Source organism: Vanellus vanellus, assembly GCF_965231255.1.
Source record: "Vanellus vanellus genome assembly, chromosome: 23".
Taxonomy (NCBI): domain Eukaryota; kingdom Metazoa; phylum Chordata; class Aves; order Charadriiformes; family Charadriidae; genus Vanellus; species Vanellus vanellus.
Window position 1 is genome coordinate 7,046,909 of NC_138928.1, and position 20,700 is coordinate 7,067,608.

The following is a 20,700-nucleotide window of genomic DNA, read 5'->3' on the forward strand; positions in this document are numbered from 1 at the left end:
CAGGTCTTGGCCCGGCCCGTAGGCCAGAGGCCCCTCGGCCACACACAGCAGTGGCCCCGCTCAGCTCAGAGAGACAGCGCAGACAGACAGACAGCAGGAGAGTCCGCCCATCACTCATGAAACAGACAGACATTGAAGTGTGTGTCCATCCCCCCTCGCAATAAAGAGGGAGCTCAAGGCCTTCACAGGCCCCCTGCCACGAAGGGCAGGGGAGCAGAAGTGTCTCCAAAACCAGAGTGCCCGGGGACACTTGGCTGTGGACATTCCAAACCCCAACCAAAGCCTCCTCTTGTGGCTGAGGCGGTGGGATAGGGGCATCTCGCCCTGGCTGGGTGGGGACCAGCCTCCACAGCCCACAGGACCCCCACAGCGGGAACAGCTCTGCCATAGCCCCACTCACTGCTCCCCAAACCTGACCCTGAACACATGTCACCTGGTACTCAGAAGTGTGATTCTAGGAAAGAAGCTAAACATTTGATGGGTAAATTGTAAAAAAAACCAAGTTTATTTGAAAAAAAAAAAAAAACAAAAACAAAAACTCAGCCTCTTACATGATTTCTGATCAACATTTACTAGAACTTGAGAGCCATTAACCTGCTCCACGTACGTTGAGATATTTTCCAGCGCTAAAAAATAAAAAATAAATACGTACAAATTCTTTCCTCCCCCTTACATGTCCTAGATGTGAGTGGTTAGGCATCCACCGCCTTAAGGTCTCAGTTGAACAGAAGCAAGTAAAAGAGGTTTCTCTAAGAGATAAAAGAGCGAAAGCAGAAGGCCTGTCTCAGGGATGTACCATCTCCCTCCGCCCCACCGCTCTGACCAGGGTCAGGCACCCAAAACACCCCGCTGGGTGGGATGATCAGCACAGGGTGGAAACCCACCCCATGGGGGGATGGGGCAGCACGGCCCCATAGCAGGACCGAGGGCGGCATCCCGACCCAGCACCACCGGCTGAGCCCCCACGTTCACACCCGTTTCATATCACCCAGCGTTGGGCAGAGGGGGCACAGCCAGGGCAGAGTCGGGGGCCGGGGGACCCCAGCCCTCCCCATGGAGGGGTCGGCTGCAGGGGCTGCTGTGGCCCCAGAGCGGGCAACCCTGCCCAACACAAACCGCAGCCGTCCTTCTCCAACCCGAATATCCCATGAGAGCACAGCTACAAAAGAGGGATTTTAAAGAACTACAGTAGCTAAAGTGTTTTCAAAACATACCTAAAGAACCACCTACAGAGCCAGGAGGCACTGGGCACGGGAGCTGAAGACCACCCTGCCCCGTGCCCGGATCTCCCCCTCTGTGGAGGGCCTGCGGTAAGAAGCGTGTGAAGCAGTATTCATCTGGGGCTGGCCCTGAAGCCCATCATGCTTCAACAAATCCAGTATCCTGCTTTTTATGGCTTTTTAACAACAAAACTCCCCAAAACACACGCATACACACACACCCCCCCCGAGCAGAATACAGAGCTAAAGCACAGTTTAGAGTTAAGGCTCATCCAGATTCAGCTAGATATGAAGACTGTAAGGCACATATTAGTACATTCATGTTACTGTTAAAAAGCCAGACTATAAAAAGCCCCCCTGCCCCCAACACATGAGGATACTGCAAGTGTAGCCCTGTTACCTTTGTTGAACACAGATGGAAAGACAATTCAGAGCCTGGTTAAAAATGAACACCTGGTTTAAACACTTCTCACGGCCACCCAGAGCCAGCGGAGCATTGCCCCAGCCGCCGCGCCAGGGCAGCGGCGCTTCCCCGACACTCCGGGATTGAAACTGGTCCCTCACATGTGGCTCTCCTCCTCTTTGACACCATCCTCCGCACTCTTCTGAGGCGAGGGGGCCACATCGTTGTTTGCCTCTTTCTGCTTCTCAGCCTCATCGATGTTGGTCTCCTCCTCCTTCCCTTCCTTCCTCGCCTTCTCCTCCGCTTTCTGCTCCTTTGCCACCAGGCGGTAGTTGATGCCCATCCCGATGAAGAGGTAGATCCCAGAGACAATGAGGATGACCCCGCAAGCCCAGTACGTGTACTTGTAGTCACCATACATGTCGTTAAGCTTCCCTGAGGGACAGAGAGGGGACAGCTTAGCAGACACCCCCAGCACCAACAGAACTGCTCCAAGTTACAGAGATGTTCCCAAGAGCGACCCAAGCCCATCACCCTCAGCTTCAGGCCTTTATTCCTCAATCCCGTGCTCCACCATGCCATCCCGGTGGCTCAGCCCAAACCTCCCTGGCCACCTCCCAGATACCAAGGCAGCCTCAGGGCCAGTGCTCGCCCCCCTTGCCCCTGGCCCAGTGCTGAGGGCTTCCCATGGCTCAGGAAGACCGACCACCCCTCAATGTGAGGCTGGGCAGGACAGGCACAGCGCCCCAGGCACAGCACCCCCTACCTAGCAGAGGAGGTCCCAGAAGCACAGGGCAGCACTCCACAATGGTCACCAGCCCAACAGCACTCGAGAACCGCTGTGCTCCCACCAGGTCCATCAGGGTCTCAAACAGGACTGAGCTCAGCCAGCCGAAGGCAAAGCCGAAGAAGCCAGCGTAAATGCAGAAGCCAGCGTAGGTGGTGGACATGGGGGCCAACAGATGGCACACTCCATTGTAAATCACAGATATGGCAAAGAAATACTGGACTCTGGGTCTGATCCACTTGGTGTTTGCCACCAGTCCCATGGAAGGTCTGGCCACCATGTCCACAAAGGCCAGGATGGAGAGCAGGAAGGCTGCAGACTCGTTAGCAATCTTCTTGCTCTTTGCGTAATTGCTGAGGAAGACCAAGGGAGTGAACAGCCCGAAGAACATGATCACGTTGCCCGACAGATAGAGTAGGAAGCCCCTGTGCGTGAACAGGGACAGGTCCAAGAACTTGTTGATTGTCTGGAAAAATGAGCTCTTCTGCTTCTTGGTCTTCCCACCAATGAGGTCTGTGCTAGTGTCACCATCATCCTTTTTCACCACCTTCCCAGCTTCCTGCAGCACCTCCTTAGTGGCCTCTTTCTTCAGCTGATCCGGCTTGGGGCCAATGGGCCGCATCAGGGACCCAGCAACACAGCAGTTCAGCAAGAGACCACCAAGGATAAGGAAGCTGCCGCGCCAGCCAAATATGCCGAAGAAGAGCTGGTTCACGGGAGCCAGGGTGGAGAGGAACACAGGGCTGCCCGCCATCGCCAGCCCGTTAGCCAGAGGACGCTTCTTGAAGAAGTACTTGCCAATCATGGTCAAGGCTGGGTTCAAGTTAAACGCGAGTCCAAGGCCTGAAGGAGAGGAGAGACGAGGGGCTCAGAGCTTGACCACCCCCACAAGCCAGCAGAAGGGCTGCTGGGACGAACGGGGCTTCACAGCTCTATTCTGGCTGTGTTAACCTCCCAATTGCACCAGCAGCACTCAGCCCCCACTGCCGACCTGGGAGGAGGCACCAGGGCAGCAGCAAAGCCGCATGCAGGAATTCAGGAGCCGAAAGGGGAGAACCACCCTGGCTCGTAACACACCTTGCGTCAACTGTTGGGGCACAACCCTAACCTGGGGCAGGAACAAGGGGTGCTCTCTATTCCCAGTACCAAATACTAGTCCCGTGTACAGTCGCCAGTACGGTCACCCCACGTTATGTCACCGGGGCCACCTCTTATTAGAGTATGTAACAGGAACGTAGGATTTATGGCAATTCATTGTAGACATTCCCCTACAACTACTGGGTTTAAGTTGCTCCTCTTGCTGCCTCAGGAAAGGCCTCGCCTCTGTTGCAGCCCTGTTAGGGCAGAGCTGTCACTTACCCCCTACGACCCCAACGCAGAAGTAGAGCTCCTCCACCGTGTTGCAGAAAGAAGCTGCAATCAACCCGCAGCCCGAGAGGCAGCCGCCAGCGATCATGATGGGCCGGCTGCCGTATTTGTTCACCAGGATGCTGCTGATGGGACCTAGGGAGTCGAAGGAGATATGCCCAGAGATGAGTTATCTTTGCACGAGAGACAAGACAGACGCACGCAAGCACACAGGAGGTTTATTGCCACAGGCTTCCAGCTTTCGCCCAGAGACACTTCACCCAGCGAGGGAACTGGGACAAGGGGAAAGGATGGGAGGTCCAGAGACAGCTGAAGATAAGAGCGACATTTGGTCAGAGAACAGGAAGCTGAGACTTCTCTGAGCAAGATGCCTTCTGCGGGCTAAACCAGGAGCTGCTGGGGCAGCAGCCACCCCCGGGGACAGGGATTTGGGACAGGGTGAAGCCACCTGCCCCACACAGTGCTCTGCCCTGCCCACTGCAGGCTGGGGGCTCGGCAAGTGTACAGCAACTGTTTGTCTCTACTGAGAGGTTTCTGATGGAGACTGGACAGAGTTGTGAAGAAACTGCTTTGATGGGCACAGGCGCAGCTCCCCGAGGGCTCGCAGGAAGAGCATCAGCACTGTCACCCCTGGGGAGAAGGGGGGCTTCTGTTTTCACGGCTACCCCTACAGTAGGAAGGGCCCAATTGCTCTGCGCACCCGCCTTTTAAGTGCTTCATTATCGGGAGCTTTAATCCAAAGCAAACAGTGATTAGATACTGCAAAGCATGCTCTACAGATACTAAAATGTATTTAAATAAACTGAATGAACATCCATTGAATATTAACAGACCTAGTTTTGCCATTAACAGATAGCAAGGTTGTCAACATGTTATTCATGGGTCCTCAGACGCTACTTGACCTTTTTGCCCAGTTTAAACAAAGCCTGGAGAAGGTTACAGAAGCCCTGCTGCCACAGAGGCTCCCCCCAGCCCTGCAGCACCCCGCTCCCCGCAGCCGGCTCAGCGCCTACGTGCCAGCTGAGCAGCCTGTGCCAGCCGCCCCGACCCAATGCCACCGGTGGTGGGGAAGGGGCCATGGCCCCGCTCCCGTGAGAGGTGGCAGCAAGTCCCAGGGGCCGTCACATCACCCCAAGCCCCACACGCTTCCCCGCAGAGCGCTCAGCACTTTGCAAAACCTGTACCTTGAACTCAGCAAACGTGATGCGCCTGGACAGAGTCTAAAGGCAGCCGCAGCCTTTCCTCCGGGAAATCCAGCTCGGAGCAGCAGGCTCCAAGGGCAGCGAGCAGGCAGCTGCCTGCCTGGGCAGTGCCACGTACATTGGTAGCAATTCCTCCCCCCCCTTCTTTTCGTCTTCATTAAAAAAGAATTCATACCCACTCCTGTTTTCTAGATGCACATGAAGCATTTCTGACCAAATGTTAACTGATCTATTTTGATTACTCACGCTGTGAAAAAAGTCTAAGTAATAGAGTCCTCCCTAATCCTAACATGGGGCTGAGAAAGGGGCCTTTGAGATCATTACATCCGCGTACCCGGATGGTGACTGCACAGGGCGGCTGCAGGACATGCTGCTCCTCTGCCCCGGCTCTGCCCAGGACAGGAGGTACCCCGGCTCTGCGTGACACCATCACCCCCGGGTGTTTAGCCAGGGCATGAGCTACTGCTTTGCCTCCAAGCAGGTGTACCCTGGCGACGGGGGAGAACAGTATGCACACTGTGACCACTCCAACGCAATTCAGACCCTGCAAAGTGTCTGGGCTCAGGCTGCAGGAGCCCTGGAACGAGTGAGCGGGGCAGTGGCGCGTTCCCGTGCTCCAGCAGCCGGGTATGCACTTGGGCAGCTCTGGGGTACCTTTGGCATCCCTGCCACCAGCTCACGGGCAAGCGGTTCACGATCAGAGAGCTGCTGGGATTTAACAGCAACAATTCAAGGGGAGCAGGAGAGACAGTGCCAGCATGGAGGGAGGGGGGCGACCCCAGGACTGGCAGAGGGAGCTCTCGCCCCCACTGCTGGGCAGTGCTGCCCCCAGGGCGCCCAGAGGGACCAGCTCTGAGCTATTAGGAGAGAAGGAATGGCCCAGATTGAGTCTCATTAAAGCAGTTACACGGTTTACAAGCTTGTTATAACATCGGCGCAGGGAAATGTGCCGGTCGCTTCGCTAGCTGAGCGAGGACAAAGCAGAGCCTGTTCCCCCAAAGGAAAAGCCTCGTGCTTCGCCGGGCGCTGACGTCAGCTCCTTTCGATGCACAAATCAAACGAGGACGTGGGCAGCTTGCCAGCTGGGGACAGCAGTGGGATGAGCTCCCATTTGCCTCTCAAGTGGGCACAACCACAGGCTCCCAGTACGAGTTTCTTTCAGCAGAGGGACCCAGTGCAAAGCTGCATTTGCAGGCAGGTACGAGACACCGGGGTTTGGAGATTTGGAGACCGGCGAGGGGAGGGCTGGGAGCGCATCACCCTGTGGGGAACACTCTGCCTGCTCCTCGCCGCTTAAAGACAAGCATAAAGCACACAGCTTGGGGATTAAAAGACTCCAAGAAGGAGTTTCTGAAGGATGGGGGAGGGGAGCTGCTTCAGTTTAAGTAGTTTTGCTTTATTCTGCTCATGTCTCCATGCCTGCTGTGCACCCTGCCACCCTCGAACCACACAGGCTGCCCGGGGCACTGCTCAGCACCAGCGAGGAGGAGCAGACAGCACCAGGCTTCAGTGCTGAGCCACTGGAGCTGACCAGAAACCGGGGACAGATCTCTAGATACAGCCACTGTTTGCCAGATTAAAAAAAAAAAAAAAATTAAAAATTAGTATCTTATCTAAAAGAAAGGGACCCCACGAGCGGGGCTCCTTCACATGGCACAGCAGCTCCCCCGGCTTTTGGGCAGGCGCTGGAAGCAGATACAGTGTCTGCAGCGCACTGTAACAAGGACAAGGGCAGAATTACACAAGTTGTAATTCCCCGGAAAGATTTTACTTACAGCTTTACAGAAGAGGACAGATTAACCCGGTTTTTGCATTCTGGGCATTAAATAGAACTTTTTGAGCAACCTCCTTCAAGCAAACTTGCTACGGGAAGTTTTCCTCTCGCATAAGGAGAGAATTCCAACTTTTTGCAAAGTTTTGATACTTGTCACTACAGAAGGTGCGAATCATCAGACCCAGCAGGACAGCCACATCCCGTACTGTGACACACCAGCACATGTACTGCTGTCTCCAGGCCACTTACCTCCTGCATACATAACGGCCAGCATGATGGAGGAGATCCATGAGACTTTGCTGCTGGATGCATTGAAGATGACCTCAATCTCTTTGAAGAACACAGTGATGGACTTGGGGAAGGCATAGGAAAACCCAATGGAGATGAAGGCTCCGATGACCACGGCCCAGCCCCACCCTCCTTCAGGGGGAGTGTATCCCACAGGGCCTCCGATGGCCGGTGGCATCTTGAACTGAGTTGGCGATGACTCAGTTGGGGTTCAAAGATCTGCAAAGGACAAAGTATTGTCTCAGCTGAAAGCAGAGAGCTGCATCCCCACTCCCAGGCATGCAACAGCACAGCTACAGCCCCGCTGGCAGGGCTGGCACGGCACCAGTGCCCCGGACCACCCCCGGGAGGGCTGATCCGAGTGGCCAGCACCTGGGGCTTGCCAGCACAGTGGCCTCATAAGGCCGTCCCAAAACACACGCTCAGATTGCCACTGGCCTTTAAGAGCCCTGGCCCGCAGGTATTTATAAGCAACAAATTTAAGGCATGACACTGTGCCCCAGGATGAAAAGGACAGGCAGTGCCCTTGCCAGCAGCAGCCGGGGCACAGCGGCAAAGCGGGCAGCGCTGCCGGCAGCACGGGGCTGGGCAGGGCAGTAGCCAGGGCAGAGCCCCCACGGCTTCCCCAGGACCACGACCCCAGCACCGCACAAAACTGCGGGAAGCCCCAGACCACCTGGAACAGGAGCAGCACAGCCAGGTTATTAAATGCAGACACACCAGGGGAAATCAGTCCCCACACATGTGCCAGGACATCTCCATTTCTGCGAGGAAAGAGCAGGCAGGTGTCACAGCGCACCCACCAGCCCGGCGGGCCCTGAATGTCACGGGCTGCAGCTAAACTTAGCCTGAGCAGTGACCAGGGAAGGCTCCTGCACACTGCCAGCGCCGCCCGGGGAAGGGGAGGGGGGTCCACCTGGAGCGGCCCCAGGCACAGCTCCAAGCACAGCACCCCCGGCCCAGCGGGGGCCAACCCCCACACATCTACCGAAAAGGCTTCGGCAGGTTTCACAAAAGCACCCAAGCGTAAAAACAATTCACCTTAAAAGCTCAAAACCAGAAGGGATTAGGAACCAAAATAAACGGGCAAATGTCATCCAGGCTTGCTGAAGTGTGGAATCCCCTTAGAGAGGCCGAGCGGGGAGAGATGGATTTGGAGCGATGCGGAGACGGGCAGGGTCGGGGCTGCTCACGCCTGGATCACCCCTGGAGCTGCAGCCCCTCGGAAAATCAGTCTGCCACAGACACCCGAGAGCAGCACAGAACGTCCCAGGGAGGAAACGCAACCAGAGCAGCTGCTCACAAACGTGGTTTACAACATGCAAAGCAAGAGGAATCGCTACGGTCCCCAGAACTCCTGTGTGCCCCTGTAGATTTTAGAAGCCTCCTTCGAGCAGGAGAGCTTTCTCCAGAGCTCCGCTGGGTCACACCAGGCACAGTGGCACAGCAGGGTGCTGCCTCAGGGAGGTGCAGCCTCCTATTTATAGCACGCATCCGTTCAGGCTCACAGCGATTACCATCTCACCCACGGCTGCCGACATGACAGCATCTACCTGGCACATCCCTTCGTGCCTTCGGCACACAAAGCACTGCCGGTGCCCGCCTCGCTTTCGCTCCTTCCACGTCACTTCGGCACACATCCCAGGCCACGATCCGGGTGTCCTGGCTGACACGTAGCCGGTGGCCCCGAGTCGTGGGGAGCCCCCGCTCCAACCCAGCACCGGAGACGCAAAGTTACCCGATACAGCACTGGGTTTGCCAGAGCCACCCGACACCTGGATGCACTCAGGTGATGCCTCAGACCCATGCGGGGCACGAGGAAGCCAAGCACAGGAGGCCAGTTTCCATAAGCTGCTAAGACTGGTTTAGCCCAACCCAGACACCGATTTTGCACTGGCAGGGTATTTTCCTGCACCCCGGCCAGTGCGACACATGACCATCACGAGCAGACCCCGGCCATCCCGCCACTCCAACAAAGGAATCATTTACAAGACGCTGCCCCAGGCACGTCCAGGGCTGAACTATGCCCCGCCAGAGCCCACGTCGCCCCTCAGTGCCCCGGGGACGGCAGCCACGCTGAGCTGCCCGTCCGACACCGGGCCCAGTCCAGCTGCAGGTGCCCCTGGCAGAGCCGGAGCCAGCACACCCCTGCGGGCTCCGACAGTCAGGGAGGAATGCGTCAGGCTCTGCAGAGGCTCACCGTGTTCCTTTGGCCTCTGGGGAGCAGCCCACCCCCCCCATCACGGTCCTTCTGCAAAACCACTATGAACACTGGGGTTTACCTACCACCACTTTCCCGCACAGGCTGCGCACCGGAGTTTCCAGCAACCTCTTGCTTTGAGTCACACTGAGCTCTCACAGCACTCAGTGAACTTTAAAGCATCATCTAACTACACTGATTTGTCCGAAACACTTTTAAAAGATGAGACTACCGGGTGTTGGCAATAAAAACTACCAGCAAGGAATACAATCTATTTGTTAGCACTAATTAAAACCACTGGTAACAAAAGCTATCCAAAGCAAAAGCTGAGGGGTGCTGATGAGGTGTTGGGGATTTTTCCCTTTTGCTCCCAAGACACACACACAGGTTTAATTCTTCCACCGCTCCCGAGGGGCTCGACTGCACTGAAATTACTGTGGCTTAGTTCAGCTACTTGTTCTTCCCCCGCAAGCAGCATTCCTCCTCCTGCAGGCACTCAGGTGGCATCTCGCTATGAAAGACAAGACTTTGGGCAGGTTAGACATGACCTCTCTTGCATTGCTGAGGTACAGTGAAAAACCTTGAACTCAGTAAGGTTTAAGCCCATGAAGCAAGATTCTCAAAGCCTGACGCCAGAGGGTTTACATGAGGAGTTCTGCATGCCACAACATTTTTCCCTGACTCATTGAAAATCCTTATTAAGAAAGACCAGTTTTAGAAAGCTCTTCCTTCAATCACATTAAAGCTTCTTGCCGATTTCCTCCTTGCCCCCACACAGAAGTAGTTTCAAACCAGAGAGGGGGAAAAAAAAAAAAAAAAAGCACATGTGAGGCAGCCAGTTCAATTGGAAAGCTTCCCTCCCCTTTGCAAAAATGAAAAAAAAAAAAAAAACACACCACACACACAGAACATCGTTATGACATTTACAGCTCTGTTTTGGAAGAGCTGCAACACGTAAGACATGTTTGGAAATAAGATTCACAGCTGCCAGACAGCCAGCTACAGTTTGCCCTATTAGGAAATAAAATAACCATATTTGCAGTAATTAAGACTGATGAGACCAAGTAATGACTGCAAGTATCACATCTGCTCCCCGTAAAGGCCTTGACTAATCCGCAGGAATGAGTAGCCTACAGCAACCCTCCTCTGCACAGCAGTGGTGAGAGCGGGAATTGAGGCTTCTTAGGCAACAGGGACCGGATCATCTCAAAACAGATCCTGCAGGAGACTAAAACCCTCTCCATCTCCTAGGTCCCACGCACAAGCATTGTTATCTCTTCTCCAGAGGAGCCGGGAACGGGAAGATTTCAAGACTTTTAGTTACATAACGTGGAAAATTGCTGCGCTTTTAAGAGCCCCGGATTGGCAGACCTCCAGAGCAGAAAGACAGAGGCTCACATTTATAAAGCACTGCAAATGCCACAAAATATTTCTGGGGCAAACCCTTTACGAAAGTGTCCTCACACAGCTCCTTTCCGGGCTCAGCGGAAGAGGGACATCCGCCGGCACCGCCGGCTCCCCGCGCACACCGCTGGCTCCCCGCGCACACCGCCGGCTCCCCGCGCACACCGCCGGCTCCCCGCGCACACCGCCGGCTCCCCGCGCACACGCTCAGCCGGCAGTGGCTGCCCGGTCAGCCTGGAAAGCCTCTCCCCCGCAGCAGGGCCCTCGGTCGGAGCGGCTGGCAGAGCTGAGGCAGGACAAGGGTGGGCAGCACAGCCCGGCTCCGGCCCCGCAGCCCATCACCGCCCGGGGGCTGCCCCGTGCCGCTGCAGGGAAAGGCTCACCCAGCACCTCAGCACGCTGGGGGTCCATGGCAGCTCATCCCAGCACTGCTGCCCCCGCTCCCGGCCGCTTGCCCCTCCTGCGCCCTCCCGGCTCCAGAGAGGGACCCGGCAATGCCTGGAGCGGGATCTTGGCAGCAGCAAGATCATCCCCGGGGACGTCCCTACCATACAACAGCCATTTGGGTTCCTCACGCCTTCGGCTGCTGGACCCGGCCTTTGGCCAGCAAACGCTGACACCGAAATGCCCAGGCCAGGCAGGATGGGCACAGAGCTACCCCCCGCAGGGGCTCCCACCCTGACCCTTGGCAGAGCAGAGGGACATGGGAGGGCGACGCTGCTCCCAGGAGCCTGGCAAGCACCCATTCCCACCAGCCCCATCCCAAAACATTATCCAAACGAGAGCCTGAAACATGTCTACCCCTCCCCATCCTCCCAAACTCAGTTCACAGCAATTCAGTGCTCAACACACAGTGGGACACCGCGGGGGCCATGAACACCACTGGGACCCAGCAGACCCTAAGCATCCCCTCTGGTCCCCAAAACTAAACTGAGACCTCGTACTTATTGCTGGGGAAACAGAGGTGCCAGCAGTCGCAAGCTGCTTACAGCCAATAACGCTTTATAGCTTCAAATTTGGCCTTTTTCTTGCCAGAAGCAAGATGAAATAGAGATTGTTATGAGCTAATGAGACACCACTTCCACCAGTTTTAAGCGGGTTTATGGCATTAAGCATGGAGCTGTAATTCCAGTGAGCGCCCACAGCCGGGGTTTAACCTGGCGACACACGGCCTACGTGACTCCCCAGCGCTCGCAAGGGCTCTGCACCAAGACAATAGTCAATTGAGGTCCTGCTCAGCCACTGCGTTTGCTGGCGGGGTGAGGCGAGGTCAGCAGCACGGGCAGGGTTTGCTCGAGGCCGGCAGCCCGCACGGGCAAGCTCGAGGCTTTTGCCAGAAGCAGCCGGTCCCACTCAGCGCCTCTCCCCAGCAGGGACGGCCAGCGCGCCCTCAGACGTGCCCCGGTCCGCCGGCCCGGTGAGCCAGCCCAGGCAGGCAGACAGGCAGACGCCAGGGGCACGGCGGCCACGCTGGCATCGGCAGCCACCCTCCTCCAGCTCCCAGCTGCGCCCGCCGCCGGCACGAGCCCCAGCCTGCCGAGGCACGGAGCGGCCCACTCGCCCCGTCGGCAGCCAGCACTCCCCGGGCCTTCCCTGGACACCCGCCACAGGTCTCTGTGGTGGACAAAGCCCCCTGGCCACCCAGGGATAGCTCCCAGTGCAGCAGCCATAGTGCACTGGCTGTGAAAGGCCGTGAGCCACTTTGGGGGAGAACAACCAACCAAACAGAAAGATGGGCAGCTATCGCTGCCCGCCAGACAGACTCCAGGTGAGCTCCCACCCTGGGCTGCCATGCCCAGTTATTAGCACCGGTGATGCTCAGCCTGCCTGAGCAACGACCAAGTGTCTTACTGGTATGAGAAAGCGTGAAGTCCAGCATAAGCGAGCTATCAACAAGACCAACACTGGCTTATTTCTACACCAGAGCCCTCTGACCCAAAACCCTGCAGTCGGACCCAGAGAGGTTTGCAGGCAGGTTACAAGAACGTTATGTGAAACAGCTCTTATGGGTGTCCTCTGGGCTCACATCAGCTTCATCCTGAGGTGCAGCACCCGGAGCCCCTCTCTAACCAGCCCCACAGCTCACCCCCAGCCCCAGGGGCTGCCAGCTGCCCACCCCACGCTCACAGCCCATCTCACTGCTGGTGCTTCACCCCAGAGAGCTGCAGGGCCATGGGAAGGCTCAGCCTTGCTGGGGAGAGCCACAGGCAGGTTTGATGGGACTCACCCAAAAGGCACAAGCTGCACAAGAGCTGCCCTTGCAGTGCAACGTCCCAGTACCTCTGTGCCAGAGGGATGGTGAGGGAGCAAGGGCACTGCTGGTGATACAGCCCCAGACTCCGCCTTGTGACCCCATCCCTACTGAAAGGGCTTCCCGCAGCACTGGCTGTCACCCTCCTGCCAGCCGAGCCCCCCAGTCTCAGGAGGAGACGGGGGGCTCTCCGCCCCTGTGTGGGGTTTCACAGTCCCACCCCAAGCACAAGCCGTGCTCTGCCAGGGAGCAGAGCCAATCCTCCCTACACCAGTGGTGCTCGGGAATGCTCCCGGGACACCCCGTGCCCGCCAGGAAATCCTCAGAATGAGAAAAATGTGGTACCAAATAGCATTGGCATTCTTTCATTAGACACCGGCACCACCAGCCAGGGACGAGGCCACAGGATTTCTCAGCGGAGTAGGGTGGCAGGAGGCTGCAAAACCCCAGAAAGTCACAGCCGTCACAGTCAAAACATAACTACCACTCTCTTCCCCAAGAGCAACGTCTGAGCTGTCTTTGCTCCCAGCCACCGCCATATTATCGCTTCGTTAAAGCCCCCAGACCAGGGCTGAGGGAGCATAGGGATGGAGACAGGAGACTCTCACCGACACCCCAGCAGCACTCAGGTGACTGCGGTCTCGGGAATTAACTACAGCCCCACATGAATTTTCTTTGGCTGCAGTACAGCTACACTGCAGCGGCTTTAAGGGCACATTTGACAGTGAGTCATACAGACACCACTGGTGAGAGGCTCCCACTTTCTCAGAGTCCCTGCTATAGGCTGATTCCACAGAAGGAAATAGGAAAAGCCATAAAAGCGCAACAATGGGATTAGCACTATAGTGCTTAATGAGATGCAACTCACCTCCCTCAGCCTACGTGCAGCTTTTCAACTCCTCATAAAGGATATATAAAATAAGAGCGTCCAAGTCACTGGGTATTTTCCACCTTAGCTGCCAGATAAACCAGGCCAATTGTGAGACAGAAGCCAACAGAGAGCACACAAAGCCATTCGCACCTTTTGAGGAACCACCCCTGGAAGGGGAGGATGCTTCACACCTTCCGCGGGCCAGCGCCAGGCAGCCCGTGGCTTTGGGGCAGGGAGGTCTGCGGTACTCCAGCAAAACGCTTGTTTGTCATGGAGAGATCCACCCCCAGTGATGAAGCCACGACTGAGAAAGGCCCCTCTCCCAAAGCCGCCCAAGAGGAGCGCGGGGGGTTCCTCCGTGCCCCACACCGGCCCCATTCTCAGCCCCACTCCTTCGCTCCTTCACACGGCCGCGGAAAGCTCAGCGCAGAGACGCAGGAGGATCGGCCAGCACTAAATTACCTCACTTAGCATGAAAATAGGATGCCTGTGCACCACAGAAAGGCTTAAGGCTCATCTAAAAGCACAAAACCAGTACCATTACATTTCAGGCTCCTTGGGATGCAACTAAAAAAAGAAAAACACATGCTTTTTCCTTAGAAGAAAGGTAAAACCCAAGAACACGAGTGACCCGTGTGCCAAGTACCCGACCTCAGAGTGGGGGCGGGGGCGGACAATCCCCCCCCCCCCCCCCCCCCCCGGGGAAGGACGCGAATCCCACCGCTCCCACCACCACAGCTAACGGTTGTCCACCATTTTCCCCCGCTCCCCTCCCCCCTTTCCTCAGGTCACCTTCCAACGCCACACGCACCGTTCACCCCTTTTGTGATGCGTTCGCGCACCCCTCGGCCACAGCCACCGACCCACCGAGGCGACCCCCCCCCCGCCCCCCAGCAGCGCGTCCGACGGCCCCGCTCCGACGGCTCCCCGAGCACCTCACCCGCCGCGGGCCACCGGCCTGTGCCCGGAGCGGTCCCCAGGCCGCGGCGAGCCCCCGCTGCGCCCCCGCGACCCGCCACCTCCAGCAGCGCTTCGACGGCCGCTCGCTGCCCCGAGCGCGGCCTCGCCGGCAGCCCGACGGGCCGGCCACCGGGAGCCCGGGCACAGGGGCACCGTCTCCTCCCCGAGCAACGCGAAAACCCACATTAAAGGTCAAGCGTGGCCCCGTGCCCCCCCCCACGCCGCCCCCTCCCAGCAAACATCCACCCCGACTGCAGCGGCCCACCCGCCCCAGCGGCTTCGAGCGCCCGAGGCGCGGCGCCCGCCAAGAGCCGACTCCCGAGGGCCGGTGGGGGCGGCCCAGGGGGAGAGCGGCCTCCCGGGGCTGTCCCGGGCCGCCCCCCGCCAACACCGCCCGGCGGGGAAGGGGAGAGCCCCCCCCCGCCCCCGCTGGACACGCTTCCCACGCGGCGCACGGGGCCCTCCCGCAGCTCCCCCGCGCTTATCGGCTGCCAGAGCCGGGGTTAATCACCGCTCCCCCCCGCACTCCACCGCTATCGGGCACCCGCAAGGCGCTGCGGAGAGACCCCCCCGCACAGCCCCTAGAAACAACCCAGCCGTGCCTCGGGGGGACGGCCAGACCCCTCCCCGCCGGCCCGGCGGGTCCCCGGGGGACAAGACCGGCCGAGCAGCGGCCACGGCGAAGGGATGAGGGGCCCAGCGCGGGAGGGCACCCCCGGCCCTGAGGCCACCCGGGACCCCCGCGGCCACCATCCGCTCCCGGGGCCCGCGCCCCGCCGAGGGAGGTCACCGGGACAAGGGCGCGGGGGGGGGGGGGCAGGGGAGCTGGCGTTGCCGGCGGCGGGACCGGGCCCGGGGCGCTGCAACCGGACGGGGGCGGATGGTGGTGTGTGTGAGCGCCCAGTGGCCCCCCCCACGCACCCTCACCCACGCGGCCGTCTCAGAGCAGTGGCAAAACACGGCCCCCCGACGTGCACCCCCGGCACGGCCACTCCCGCCGGCGGGGAACTCTCCGGCCCGCCCAGCCCGGCTGCGCCCACGCGCGACCGGCCGCGGCTCCGGCCCCGCCGCCGGCACTGCTCTGCCCGGCCCGGCCCCGCCGGGACTCCTTCAGCCTCCCTCCCCCCCGGGACCCACACACCGGGCCGGGAGCGGCTGCGCGGAGCGGCGGGGTCCGCGGCCCGGCCCGGCCCCGCTCCCCCGCCCGCCATGTCCCGTCCCGCCACGTGGGCCGCGGCGCCGGGCCCTACCTGCGCGTGCCGCCGCCGGCCGAGTGCCGCCGCCCCCGCCCCGCCGCTATAAGGGCGGAGGGGCCGCGCCGCGGGGGGCGGGGAGCGGGTCGGGCCGGGGCCGAGCACCGCCCCCCGCCGCCCCACGTGCGCGCCGCCGCCGCAGCCCACGCGGGCCCCCTCCCGCCCCCGCCGGCCCCCGGCACCGGCGCCGTGCGCCCCGGCACGTACCGCCCGACCCCGCCGGGCCCCGCGTGTCCCGGGCCCCGCGTGTCCGGGGAGTTTTGGGCCGGTTCCGGCGGATGCGGCCGGCGCGGCTGCAGCTCCGGGACTCCTCTGGACTTGTCCCGCCGGAGTGACACCCCGGTCCTCCCCCACGGCCCCCCGCGGGCGGGACACCCGCGGGGCAGGAGCCGCGTGTCCCCCGTGCCGCATTTGGGTGGAGAACGCCGCGAAATGCCTCTACGGCGAACCATCAGCGCTCCCCTGGCGCGACTGCGGTGCTTCGCGTGTTCACCACACAATTTCGGAGGGTGGGGAGCCCACGCTGGCAGCCCACTCCCCACCGAGGCCGTGACGCGCGCGACCTGCGGGGGAGGGCTCTGGTGTATTATTTCGGAGGGCGCGAGCCCGGTGCGGCCTGCTCGGGGCCGAGGGCTGCGGCCGGGCTGGATGCCGCGGGCATTCCCCTCGCGATTTGGTTCCGTGGGAGAAAACAGGCCCGGGCTCGGCATGCCCAGCACCTCGCGGTGCCACAGCAGCCCTCGCGGGAAGCGTGTCCACGTCCCACGCAGAGCTCCTCACCCTCAAGATGCAAAACTGCCCGTGGCACCGATGCACCCGGTGCTCCTCGTCCCCCGCGGGTACCAGAGGCTGCACAGAAGCGCAGTTACCTGCGAATGGTTTTCATGAGCTGTTCTCTCCTGCGGCCTAATGATGCTAATCATCTTCTGGGTCGTATGTCTAATGCTCTAATTTGTTTTAGAGCCAAAAGAAGTGTGGTGTAGTTCAACTCAGAGCCAAGAGAGAAGAAGGGAAAAAGCAGTGGCGCTCCGCAGACGGAAGCTGGAGCAGCGGCAGAGGAGGCGCGAGTACTTTGGTACCAAAGGAAACCACTGCTCCTCGCTGCTGCAGCCCGCGTGTCTCTGGGTGTGCGCTGCGCATGTCGAGGCACCGAGTGGACCAGGTGCGCCCGATGAAAGGCCAGGGACTACAACACTCACTCACCCACTTCTGAGGCAAGACACCGTACACCAAAGAGCGAGTGGGTGAGAGGTTTTCTTGATGCGTCTACTCCTGTGTGACTGAGCAGGGAGAGGTCTGCGCTCTGTTTTGCTTAGACAACAAAATGAATAATAATTTAAAAGGGCAACTTTGGATCAAACTTCACTTTGCCATTCTTTAACACGCTGGCTAGCACGAAGTGCCCTGCGCTGCCCGGGCTGAGAGCCGCCCACTGTAGGTGGGAAGTGCTGCAGGGAAGTCCCAGCCGGGACACGGCCTTGCAGCTTCCTCGGAGGACACCCAGTGCCACTGGGACCAGTAAAGCCGCATGACAGCCACAGAGCGTGTCCTGTGTCCTTTCTCTGTTGCTGCTGTACGGTGCCCCGAGCACGGCTGTGCTTTCAAGAAATGCAGAAACAGAGAGGCCGGGGCCGGCAGAGCCCAGGCGAGCGCAGAACTGCCGGAGCGGTGATGGGCTGGAGCGGCAGGCGAGAAGCCATAGGACAGAGCCGCTGCTGCTGCTCTTTCTTCATCTTGTGGAAGGTGGAAAGGAGTCCTTCCTGTTCTGTGCCGCTGCATTTTTGTCTCTTTAAAAGACGGATTTAATATTAATCCCATTAGGAATTTTTTTCTTGTGCGGAAAACAGGATATTGTTTCAGGATATTGGGCAACAAAGCTGTCCTTGAAAAGCAACACTAAGCAGCCTTGCAGTCCTGCTACTGGCTGCATTTGTTGTGGACGCTAAACGAGTTCAAAGTCGGGCACAGCCAAAGCATTTTAGTTCCAGAGTACGAGAGGGGCCACGGCAGAGCAACTCAAGTTCAGGCTCTCTGTGTCCTGTTGTAAACACTAAGAACCTGTAGTAATCTTAAAACATAATCATTAGCTCTGGTTTCTCTTGGGATTAATGTCTCTAGCAGGTGTAAAAGTAACTCTCTCATCTGTCATGAGTACGCATGTCCTGCTTGATAAGAGAGGCAACAACGTGAGTCCAAATCCAGGAATTATTGGAAATCTCTTGGGAAAGTCTGTTCTTTTGAGATATCCATCCTAAGTTTCCTGACTAGGCTTTGGAAAAAGGTTTTCTGAACTTTTGGATTCACATTTCACTTTAACTGAGCTTCCAGGCTTTGAGTTTACCCATCATAGCAACCCCGTGACAATGGATGGGGAAGAGAAGGCGTCGGAGCACTCTCCTCAGGGAACGCGCAGGTTCTGCCTCTGTCAGATGGTAAAGGCACGTCATTGTTCAGGGGTGTGTTGGTGTAATGGCCCCTGTCATTGTTTAGAAAATAATCCATCTTAGGAAGAGAGCGTCTGCCGATAAGATGTTCAAAATGGCCACTAATACGCCACAGAAAACCTCTGCAGTTGTGGTTGTCTTGACACTCCTTTAGGTCAACACTTCTTTTCACCCATTTGGGCTCCTTTCACTGCTCTGTCCCCCGCCTGCCGTCAGGCTCACACACGTCCCCCCGGGCACGCAGACCACCCCTGAGCACGGCTGCGTCTCTGCAAAGTGTCCTGAGTCCCCGGGGTCCAGACACTTGTGATGGTGCCACAGACCCACATCTGCCGGTGTGTCGGCATCAAGAGGAGTTGAGGTTTCTCTTGCACTCGCTCAGCACACTAATTGCACCCAATCCGCGTTACCCAATGGTAGCAGCACTAACTCCTTACCAAAATCGGTTGTAGGGGCACGGTGTGACCAGTGAGCGGTGAGACAGATACACTGATTTGGGGCATGAGATGATGTGAGGCCGGCAGAAAGAGGATGGTCTCAGGCAGTGTCTCCCAGGGGCCCTGACCAAAGGGTGACTGCCACCTCCACGTGAGCCCCAGGGGAAGCGGGAGGAGAGGAGGACGGCGTGGGGCGGCGGCAGTCAGAGGCCCGTGCCAGCAGGTGAGCTTGCCCCAAGGTTGCTCGATGGGAAGAGGGAAACTGTGCTCTCTGCAGAACTTGGATTTTGCTTTGGCTCAGCTTCTCTGCCTCCTGCCTAGGAAAGACATGGCTGCACCATGCCGCCTGCCTGGCTCCAGCCCGCATCCCGGCAGCTGTCACGCCTCATCCTCGCTGCCAGAAGGATGCTCTCCTTGGCGAGCTTGCCTTGAAATAAGGAGTCCTTGACCGCATGGAGACCACATAGCAAATGTTATGAGACATCACACGTGCGCTGTGCTCCTCCCTTGACCCTTGCACTGCGCCTCTCCCTCATCTTCTGGGCTGAGCGCTCTCTGGCTCCTTTCCGTGGGCCCCTCGCGCTGCAGCGTGCACCAGCGTGTCGCCTTTTGCCAAGGAGCTTATCTGGCAGAAGAAATAGTATCTCTCTTCCTCCTCCCTTGCCATCCCTGGAGCCGGAGGAAAGTGATGCTGTTCGATGTACTTTCCAATGCTAATTTACTGCTCCGTGAGGACTTGGGAGGGTCTCTGCTCGCTCCTGAGGGAGTGTGGGGGCTGCCGTCCTTCCCTGCAGATTGCTGTCCCATATGTTCCCAGCGCAGTGACTCGTTCCTTCCATGCTCTCCTTCCTCGTTTCCCGAGTGCTGGCTGCCTGACAAGCACATCTTGGCAGCGCCGGTCCTCCGCTCAAGTAAGCAGCCCATGCTATAGGGTGTACCGCAGGTGCTGTCAGCGCCCCGCGCAGCAGGGGCCGGGGCCGAGGTCCCCCAGCGCAGGAGGGGCTCAGCCCCCTGCTTGGAGGTGAACCTCACCCCAGAGAGCAACTGCACCTTTGCCAGTGTGCGAACCGCTGGGATGGGGCACCGCCGTGTGCCGTAGGTGGCACAGAGGCCCCATCCTCAGGGTGATGCTGGTGGGTAACACCCAACTGCAGCCCATCGCATTGCTGTCCCTTTCCAGGTGGGGTCAGCGCCCTCGGGGACACCCAAACCAGTCCGACCAGCCACAGGATCCTGCTCTGCCACATACACCAGATGCTGGGATCATCCTCCTCGAAAGGCTTTCTGGCAGACGCGGGGACCCCTGAGGAGAGAGGCAGCGGTACCAGGTCAGGCCATGGCGGCAGACGTCCTTCCCACTGTGTCCAGCTGTCCCGCGGGACCACCGCTGTCCCAGAACATGCTGTTTTAATGACTCTATTCCTGTTCTGGGGGTGGGGAGGAAAAGGTGGGGGCTCTGCAAAAAATTTAACCATATCCTACGCCAAATAAATTCATATGTCAATAACACTGCCTCACCTGCATTTTACTCTCCCTTGTGTCCCTTGTTTGCACTTTGGTTCCTAGCCTGCCTTGCGTGATCCCCAGCTGCCAGAGGCTGGCAGCATTCATGGACACGTCTCTTCATCTTCAAACAAGCCGCAGTGCCTCTTCCTCTCCACGCGATGTGTCTTTAGGATCGGTTTCCACTGCCGGTGGCTTTGGTGACTGGGCTGCTTCTGGGAGGATGGCGCATTCAGTGATCTCAGGGAAGCATCACCATGGGGATAAGCTGGAGCTCCAGGCTGCTTTCCAGCTCTGGTTCTGCTTTGCAGCACCTGTAGTGGTTGTTTCCTTGG

General features: G+C 58.6%; 1 protein-coding gene across 1 annotated transcript; it reads right to left on the minus strand.

Annotated features, from left to right (window-relative positions):
- Window positions 1-482: 482 nt before the first annotated feature.
- SLC16A1 (solute carrier family 16 member 1) lies at window positions 483-7,259 on the minus strand. Its single transcript, XM_082494675.1, has 4 exons — window positions 7,004-7,259; window positions 3,770-3,913; window positions 2,390-3,253; window positions 483-2,058 (listed from the first exon to the last, which is right to left on the minus strand). The coding sequence occupies exons 1-4, from the start codon at window positions 7,218-7,220 to the stop codon at window positions 1,781-1,783; spliced, it is 1,503 nt and encodes a 500-aa protein (XP_082350801.1). The 5' UTR covers window positions 7,221-7,259; the 3' UTR covers window positions 483-1,780.
- Window positions 7,260-20,700: the final 13,441 nt, after the last annotated feature.

Excerpts from the sequence above, each read along its gene's own strand:
- SLC16A1 (XM_082494675.1), bottom strand. The coding sequence starts at position 7,220 with ATGCCACCGGCCATCGGAGGCCCTGTGGGATACACTCCCCCTGAAGGA. Across the intron at positions 3,914-7,003 it reads GGCCGTTATGTATGCAGGAG|GTCCCATCAGCAGCATCCTG; the intron begins GTAAGTGGCCTG and ends TCGACTCCCTAG. Across the intron at positions 2,059-2,389 it reads TCTGGGACCTCCTCTGCTAG|GGAAGCTTAACGACATGTAT; the intron begins GTAGGGGGTGCT and ends TCTGTCCCTCAG.